General features: G+C 39.4%; 1 protein-coding gene across 1 annotated transcript in view; it reads left to right on the forward strand.

The window, feature by feature from the left end:
* Window positions 1–2,084, forward strand: part of UBE3D (ubiquitin protein ligase E3D) — a 59,842-nt gene extending 57,758 nt beyond the window's left edge. Inside the window, exon 10 of the mRNA XM_086460464.1 lies at window positions 2,058–2,084. Coding sequence (XP_086316590.1) covers window positions 2,058–2,084 — 27 coding nt within the window. The remainder of the gene's footprint in view (window positions 1–2,057) is intronic.
* The last annotated feature ends 7,824 nt before the right edge of the window (window positions 2,085–9,908 follow it).

Consider the following 9,908-nt stretch of genomic DNA (forward strand, 5'->3'; position numbering starts at 1 on the left):
TTACAGCCCAGACTTGCACCTCTCAGGCTTGTAATCCCTCACCCACACTAAGGATGTCTCAGATCAAGGGAATAGTTTTGACTGAACGCACTTGATATTTATCTTGGTGTCCTGGTTTCAGTTGGGATAGAGTTAATTTTCTTCTCAGTAGCTGGTACGGCGCTGTGTTTTGGATTTACTGTGAGAATGATGTTGGTAACACACTGAAGTTTTAGTTGTTGCTAAGTAGCACTTACCCTAAGTCAAGGATTTTTCAGTTTCCCGTGGTCTGCCAGCAAGCAGGAGCGCAAGAAGCTGGGTGGGAGCGTGGCCAGGACCTGAACTAGCCGAAGGACTGTTCCATACCATGGGATATCATGCTCAGCATATAAACTGTGAGGAGTTGGCAGCAAGGGGTAGATCATTGCTTGGGCATTGGTTGGTCAGCGGGTGGTGGGCAACTGCATTGTGCCTCACTTGGGTTTTGTTTCTCCCTCTTTTTGTTATCTTCTATTATTGTTGTTGTTGTTTTATTTTAGTTTAGTTATTAAACTGTTCTTATCTCAACCCACAAGCTTTACTTTTTTTCGATTCTCCTCCCAGTCCCAGTGGGACTGGGGAGGAGTGAGCAAGTGGCTCTGTGGTGCTTAGTTCCTGGCTGGGATTAAACCACAACACCTGGAGCAGTGCAGAAAGCAGTAGTAAGGGAGAGAGGAGTTCACTACTAGAAAAGAATAAAATATTTTTTTAGCTTGCTTTTGCTCTGAGTATTGTTTTGCCGCTCTCTTTTCGGGTACATTACGCTGTACGGAAAGCTGTGTAACCTTATGACACTCTTGATCTCTCTGGCTTTCCACCCACCTGAGCTGTCAGCCCTTTGTTTAGGAATGATTGGGCTTCACTTTATGTATTATTCTTAATACTTGCAAGCGCTTGTATCTAGCACCCACTTGAGTTATTGTGTACTTTATCACTGAACTGTTCAACTGCTACTCCTCAGTGCTGTCTGGGAGGATATGCTGGTACTTCAGAGCCTGCAACACAAAACCGTTAACACAGGGAGATGCTTTAAAGTGACAAGTAATCTCTGCTGTGTTTTGCTAACCTTATCTTGTCTTCCTCTGAATTCAAGCACAGTGAACAGAAAATGTCCTGGATATTGAATTCTTATGATGATATATGGGGCTGTTCAGCACCTTCTCTCTCACTGCTGTTATTGTGGGAAACCAGGCGTTTTACTTCCCATATCAAGGCACTATTCATAAGGCCACAGACTGTAACAAGAGTTCTTAGAGTTTTTATTTTTACTTTTACAGTTGTATGAAACTGAAAGAAGATTGTGATTAAGAACTGCCAAGCAGGTTCAAAATTTCATTTGAAATAGCCCTTGATATTCTTTGGTGCTGCACTCAGTGCCACTGGTAGCTTATCAGTGCTCTGCCTGCTTTGATTAAGAAAAGTAGAGTCAGTGTTTAAGAAAAAAACAAAAAGTGTTCATTCTGTTGTTGCAGTAAGCATTCCTAGAGGTGCATCTGAAGGAAAAACTCACTTGCAGTTACTTTGCTTCCAAAAAAAGGAGGGGAAAAAAGTTTCTTATAGAGCAGCCTGTCAAGTTCTCTGTCATATAAAGTCTTTGGATAAAGTGCATAAAACATCCTAAAAGCGACAGGTTTAGAGATATGAAGTAGCAAGTTGCTTAGAAAACATAAGAATGAATACATATAGTATACATTATATTTTAATGACTCTAATATGTGAGTATCAAAAGTACTCAAAAGACTTATGGAAGGCAAAATGCAAAATTGCTGCTATCTCTCAGGTCTACATATGGTCTAAACTAAAGTGTGCCTTGATATTCAGTGTTTTTTAATATTGATACTTTTATTTTTTATGTGTGTGTGCATATATATATATAAAATCACTTTCAAACTTGTTTCACAAAAAGAAGTTAGCTGAAGATAGAAGACACTTGCAGATGCATCTGTGTTTTCTGACAATCCTTTTTGAAGCAAACAGCTGAGTAAAATTTAGAAAAATCTGCTCAGCTCCTCCTTTTGTTCTGTTCTGGGCATTTGGAGCTGGAGAAGTTGCACGGATTCTTTTAAATTGGACTCCACTCCTTTGGGGCACTGTCAAACAGCAGTGAAGACAGGACAAGGAGCTACTCTGCTTGCAAATTATTTTGCAAATAGTGATGTAAGAAATTAAAATATGAAGAGGGAAGGAATGGCTTTCAAAATATTGTACCTTTTATTAACTGTCCCAGAAAGAAAAAATAACTAAGTCTGTTTATGCAGTAAAATAGCTTATTATCTTTTTAACCATTTTTTAAAATTATGCTCTGTATTACTTGCTTACTAGGGATCTCCTAGAAAATGGATTATAGATTTGAATATATATATTCTGTAATATTTTGCAGACAACGGCTGAGTTCCTAAATTCAGTACTTTTTTTTTTTTTTTTACAATTATGAGTTGTTTGTTTAATATTTCTCTGAAGCTTGCGAACTGCTTACGTTTCTGAAACTTCTGAATGAACATTGACAGTAATATGGAGAAACCACTGCAAATACATTGGAGTCTCTGTTGTAATACGGTCATTTTTCTTTCCCTTAACTGACTGGTTTTACAAAATGTAAGCTACAGTGAGGTAATGGAGTGTAGTTACTGTCAGCCTCTTTTGACTGCTCCTTTTTCCCCCCAAACAAAAGGTGGTTTGATTTTTGCAGATTAGTATAAAAATGCCTGCTATGTGCTTTTTCTAATTTTGACTAACTCAGATAGGTTGCCAGGATGACATAGGATGGATTCATTTTCTGTTTTATTTTGATGGTTATGTGGAATTTTTTAGTTTTGATTTCAAACAATTTATTTTAAATAGGAAATAAGTACCCAAGCCTTTTATAGGAAAGCAGATGTAGTTTTATAAAATATGCATACAAATATTTCATTTCATTTCATAAAATAAGTTAAAATATGTGTGTATTTGGTGGTTTTGTTTGTGTTTGTCTGCATTTAATAAAAGCCATAATAAATCTGTTGAAAGACTGTGGAATAATTTGGAAAAAAAAATTACAAAATTATATTGAACAAATGCTGACAAGAGCAAATGATATTAAGAGAGTGTTTCAAAGACAAATCTAAATACTTCTTTTCAGAATGATACAGGTTTCTAGGTTCAATTAAGAGATTATTGTCTAGTTTTTCTTGTCTGCTACTTAATTGTCCTATATTAAGTTTATTTTTATTATGCAACTCTGGTAATCTTACTTGGTGTTCACTGTAAGCTATCTTTTAAAAGTATCTCTAGAGTGTTGAGTTGAACACTGAGACTATCCACTTCTTTTAATGTTAGTTCTTGGGGCCTCAAGCTGAAATAGAACAATTTTTTTATTGAGCTGTAATTAGTATTTTTAAGTGTTTGTTGAACCTGTATCAAAAATGTTTCGTATTACTGATTCTGCATGAACTATATTAAAACAGAATATCTCCTAGCTGAGAACTGTTCATCTCCGCCTATGCAGGAGCATATTAAGCAATGTCCTATACCTCCTTATGTGTCCTATATATGACTCATTCATATCTGCAGCACAGGTTCTCATTTCTAGGCTATGGTTTTGTGATTATCTGATGCTTCTTTGGAGATGCTGATGGGAAGGTGTTATCTCACTTACGTAATATGTGGCATGGGTACATTTCTTCTAATGGAAAGGAGCTGCCCATTTATATCGGCTCGAAACAGGACAAAATCAATGACATGTAAACCTAAACAAGCTATGAATGGGAAAAATGCAGACTGAGCTTACTTTTGGGAGCGTAAAATTTTATGATTACTTCAGTGCTCAGTGATGGAGAGGCAGGACCTATCAAGCAGTGGTCCTAAACTGAGATTCAAAACTTGTCATCAGTTTCTCAGAAGAGCTAAATGCTTCTTTTCTTCTGAGACAGTTTCCAATAGAGAAGAAATCAGAGACTGAACCTGGTCATATCCTAAACAGAAGTAATTTAGTTACAGAAAACCCATGAGCTCCCAGTGAGAAGCAGCTCCATTGTAGCACACAGGCAAGTGCCTCCTTTGCAAATACAGTCCCCTGCTGCTTGACAGGGAAGATCTGCTGGAGGGACCAACTCATCTATGTGCAGTTCCCTCTGCCTAGAATCTGGCAACAGCCACCTGTAACATCAGCATCTGGTAAAACATTTTAGAGCAGTTTTCTTAGAAAACATGCTCAAATATGGCATTGTGGTGGGTTGACCCTGGCTGGATGCCAGGTGCCCACCAAAGCTGCTCTGTTACTCCCCTCCTTAACTGGACAGGGGAGAGGAAATACAACAAAAGGCTCGTGGGTTGAGATAAGGGCAGGGAGATCTCTCAGCAGTTACTGTCATGGGCAAAACAGACTCGACTTGGGGAGAATTAGTTTAATTTATTAGCAATCAGATCAGAGTAGGGTAATGAGAAATAAAAACTAAACCCTAAAACACCTTCCCCCTACCCCTCCCTTCTTCCCAGACTCGATGTCACTCCCAGTTTCTCTACCTCCTCCCCGCCAGCAGCACAGGGGGACAGGGAATTGGGGTTGTGGTCAGTTCATTGCACGTTGTTTCTGCCACTCCTTTCTCCTCAGGGGGGGGACTTGTCATGCTTTTCCCCTGCTCCAGTGTGGGGGCCCTCCCACAGGAGACAGTCCTCCATGAACTTCTCCAACATGGGTCCTTCCCACAGGCTGTGGTTCTTCACGAACTGCTCCAGCATGGGTCTCTTCTGTGGGGTGCGTCCCTTCAGGAACAGACTGCTCCAGCATGGGTCCCCCGTGGGGTCACAAGTCCTGCCAGCAAACCTGCTCCAGTGTGGGCTTCTCTCTGCACGAGTCCATAGGTTCTGCCAGGAGTCTGCTCCAGCGTAGGCTTCCCATGGGATTACAGCCTCCTTCAGGCACCTGCCTGCTCCGGCGTGGGGTCCTTCATGGGCTGCAGGTGGATATCTGCTCCACTGTTAACCTCCATGGGCTGCAGGGGGACAGCCTGCCTCACCATGGTCTTCACCATGGGCTGCAGGGGAATCTCTACTCTAGCTCCTGGAGCACCTCCGCCCCCTCCTTCTTCACTGTCAGCATCTACAGAGTTGTTTCTTTCAGATATTTCCACTCCTTTCTTCTAACAGCCTTTGTGCAGCAGTTTTTTCTGCTTCTTAAATATGTTATCACAGAGGTGCTGCCACCACTGCTGATCCGCTTGGCCTTGGCCACTCCTGTAACACCACCGCTATCAAAACCTGGCTATGCAAAGCCAATACAGTCATTTACCATTTAGGTGAATGTACAATTGATTGCAGAAATCCAGTTCAGATCGTCTGGCATAGCCCGTGTTATCAGCTGCTTGAAAGGGGTGAAGACAGAACTAATTAGGAATGAAAATGCCTGATTGATACTACTGATTTTATTTCCTGTTTGCTTCTATTGAATGTTCTGCTTTTCCCAAGTAATTTTGAAACCTAAAAGTGTAGCTGTTGCATCCTAATTATCCAGTACTTGTGTCCATAATGTGCTTTTAAATAGAAACTGAGAGTTTGCGTTCTTTATCAACAGGCACCAAACTCTTGTTCTTCATGAGCAGGCACCACACTGTTAGTGTGTTATGGAAAGAGACCAGACAAATACCCACATTTTATGTACCTGAATATATACATAAGGAAGAGTCTTACAGGTGGCCTGAAATACTTTTAGAACATCCATTTCTTTTTATTAACTGAGGCTGTTGCCTTTGTGACTGAGAAACAGGCTCTGCTCAAAAGAAATACGTAGGCTATGCACAACCAAATAATGCTGTACATATTCAGCGTGATTTGCAGGTAGTTTATCTCTTTAGGGCTGCATCCCTCCAAAACCTTTGTTTCTCTAAGTTAGTCTTAGATCTATCCAGGTCATAATTAATAGATTGTCTTATGTGAGGAGTAAGTTTCAACCTCCTAGCCAACAAGGTACAGAAATCTGGTTATCAGCTGCATAGAGCTAGATAGCCAGCTTTTGCGTTGAAAATAATGAGTAATTGGGTAGGAATGATTCTGAAATTGAATTTTTTTTCTTAAAATTTCATGTTGTTATGTTGTGCGCTTTGTGAATGAGTGTTGTTATGGAAAGCTACAATGCTGTTCGTTTCCATTACGAGTCTGGATGGAAGCTTTGAAGCTACTTAGGAAGTCCAGAAAGCTCTACAGAAAAAAAAAAGTTGTCTTTATAAGTGTGCTTCTTAGTAGGTTTACAGGTGCTTCAAAAATAGATGGATTCAACCCTATTGGATTTCAGCTGTAGGCTGGAATGGGTATAATCACAGCTTACAAAATTTTGAGGGATCCTGAAGGAGGACGTCACTGAATTCTAGCATTGTATTAGCAGACGGGGCAGCTTGCCAAAGCACTCAGAGCAGCTCAAGAGTGTTATGTGTTAAAGAGTTGGAAACGGTAATGATGTCTTCAAGGAGACAAATGGACAAATATACAGAAGTCTGCAAAGCCAGAGCATAATAATTGAATCAATGACTTGACTATGATGAAGTACATGGTGGATGAAAAGGAAGAGGGTTGTTAAGTTCTCCTTTTTTTATCGTCAGTTGAAAATGAGTCTGGAATGGATCTTTTGGTGAAGAAGTCAGTAATGTCTCCAGTGAGAAACATACAGTTTGCCTTCCCTCAGAAGCAGAAGTCCATCATTCTGTTGCAATGTCAGTAAAGAGAGCAGTGTGCTCTAAATCTCTGTGCTTAAATCATAGGTCTTTCATGTGGGGGTGGTGGCTGCTGACAAATGGTAGTGCTTGAAAGCTCTTGCTTGTTAAGGAAGAAAACCTTAGGTTTGGATTTTAGGAAAGCTAGAATGGGCAGAAACATGGTGTGAGGAAACAGGTCGGGTCACTGTCTGTCCAGAGGCAGGGAAGGACCTGAAGGGAAGTGTAAGAGAAGATGGACCAGCTGCTCTTTCAGTAGGCTGGTGCTGTTCGCATTGACATACACACTAGCACAGTTCTGAGTGACCATAAAGAGGGCAGAATTATTTCCATCATCTCTAAATTGCTTGCTGCTTTGACCAGTAAAAAAGATCAGTTGTGCTAATATTCATTTGTACTATAGCTCCACTACTTTTGAATTAAAGGAAGCTGTTCTACACATGGGTGTGTGAGGAGGTATCTCAGCGTATGCATTTTATAGTGGTCCTAAAATAAGATTTGTAATACTCCTACAGGAAGAAGAAAGAGAAGGGCAAAAGGATGTGTAAGCATTAACACAATCTACTGCAATAAGGAGACCATTCAGCCTTCAACAGAAAGCTGTTATGCCTTGAGGTGAAACCTGGCAATCATTTAACAATATGTAGAAAAATTTGCAGGAATCTGAAGATGCTGTAGCAGAGTGAGATCACAGGGAGTGTTGGGTGGGCAGAACGTGATTGCCATTTGGACTTTTGCCAGGTGTTCTGGTTGATGTTTTTTTATCTGTTTCCCAGCAGCTTGACAAGTAAAATAGGAAGTGATTATTCTGCCTTATGGAAAAAAAAAAAAAAAAAATTCCCATGTCACTAATGTAAACTACAAGAGCATAGTCTATAGAGAAACAGACTATTTTAAAATACTGGTTCCCAGTCTTCATTATTTTTGTGGGCTGTGGCATTTGAATTGATGAAACAAATTGGAGTTATATTCCTTCTGTGGCTTTTAGTGAGCTTGAATTTTATAAGGGAAATTGAAGAAAAAGTGAGTATTAAGCACCTTGGCTACATGAAAAAGGATCTTGCCTGCAAACTTGTGCAAGTGAAGGTGTTATTTTGATCTTAGTGAATATTTTGGCTGCTCAGTCCACTTCCAAGTTCTTCCAGAATGCCTGGAATATGATCCTGAAAATGTCTGAACATTGTACGGTATAGATATTCTCACTTTTTTTGACTAGTACCACTGACCCTCATTCTGGTTCTTATCAATAACTATTTGCCTGCATAATTCAGTTTTAGATAGAAGTTTTTCTTGCTGTTGATGCCTCAGTCTTTGACAGATTTTCTGGTTTCAAACATAAGTACCCCACCGAATTTAAAAAAAATGGTTATCATTGTGTAATGGGGGTGACCAGCTAACACATTTCTTTTTTAACTGACCAGAGAGCCTACTGCTTACTCTTTATTTCATGTTTTCATACAAACTCTATTCCATTCATCATCTGCCAGCTTTTCAGAAATTAAATTCTAGGACTGCCTTGTTTTCCTCTTTGTTGAGCACTTTGGGTTTTCTGCACTGATGAGTTTCCATGTTACTTTCTCATTTCTATTAGATGCCAATTTACTTTGTTTCCCGTACCATTTATGAGCAGACAGCCCTGTAAGTCTCTTACACCTTTACAGGTAATGTGGAAAAACTGAGGCTGGAAGGGAAACAACAGGGCTGTTTTCTTTGTAGTCTTCTTTGTAATGAAGTAGAATCAACTTTACTTCTTATGTAGAAGAAGAAAAAAAAGTCTGCTGAACACATAGAAACCTTCATATTTCAGGTTGCATTCTCTGCTTCCACAGAAAGAAATGCATTTTCAGCTGTATTTTTATAGAGCAGTAGCTGGTGACTAGTTAAATTAATCAGAACTGTCTCTTCTGCGTGGTTATCCTGGGGATATATTCCATTAAGTGACTGCTTTTTCTATTTTAAGGTGGTATTTAGAATGTGACAAAAATACTGCCTGGAAAACTTACTGTATTCCGTTCTGTAAGCCTCTACTCACCTTTTCTACTCTTTATTCTCTACCTAGTTTTGCCCTCTTGTGTAGTGTTCTTTCTAAAATCTGGACTTAATCCTGGTACCAGTGAACAAGGTTAAGATTTTTTTTCGGTTTGAATTATTCGACATAGAATTGTTTGAGAAGAAATTTAACAGCAAATAAAATTAAATTCATATGACATTCCATGTAGCTAACAAATACTCAGGGATTGAAATTTAGCCGTATAAGTAAATACGAATTTCAGATCAAGTTTTCTCTGCTCACGTGCTGTTGCTATTGGAGAACTGGAATTTGAGAAGTACTCCACTGCTCCAGCAGTGTACTGCTGCTCTGCACTCTGCCAGAAAGAGCCAGGTTGCTGGGGAGGCCAAAATGTGACAAGATTTGAAATGAAATGGAATTTTGATATGTGCGAATAAGAAATGGTGAGCCTTTGCTTACTGGTGGCTTAATGCTAACATCTATTTTGAAAGAGCTACTGAATCCTGTTCTATGTTTTTTCAAGCCACTCCTGTGTGAGGAGACCATTCTCCCATTTGCCTGGGTTTTGGACTGAGGACTCGAGCAGTCAACAGCTTTGTATCTACCACACTAGATTTAGATGAATCAGAGCTCCAATTCCACCTGGAAATTACTGTGCACCTGTGCTTTAGTTAAAATGAATTATCAGAAGTGAGATGCTGTTTACATGTTTTTAAGTGTAGCTCAGAAGCCAAAGAAAACCCTGCTGACACTTACTAGCTAATCATTTTATGTCAGTCTTGCCTGTCAAGGCAAAGCATGCATTCCTAATACAAAATAATGCAGAAGTGAAGTGTGGCTCTTTTACAACACCACTGGTACTGGTTGAAGTACTGATACTTATTAAAGTGCGAATACTAACACCTGAAAATGTTGCTGTTGGATTATATTCCTTTCCCAGCCTACATTCAGGTAATTTACAAAACAGCTGAGTGCCTGATTAAATCTTCCAAAATAATTCTCAAAACAATCCATAATGTTTTTTTACAACAAGGTAATCATCTTGAAGAAGATGGAAAAACAATTTCATGTAAAGACATTATCTTAGTCGCATATGCTGCTTTGTTTATGCTAAAGTGACTTCCCAGTCCATTTTTGGCCATTCCAATGAAAATTGCCAGTACTTTGGATTACCTAGAGTTCTCGTTCAAATGAACAGA

This window comes from Leptosomus discolor, chromosome 2, assembly GCF_034619465.1.
Source record: "Leptosomus discolor isolate bLepDis1 chromosome 2, bLepDis1.hap2, whole genome shotgun sequence".
Taxonomy (NCBI): domain Eukaryota; kingdom Metazoa; phylum Chordata; class Aves; order Leptosomiformes; family Leptosomidae; genus Leptosomus; species Leptosomus discolor.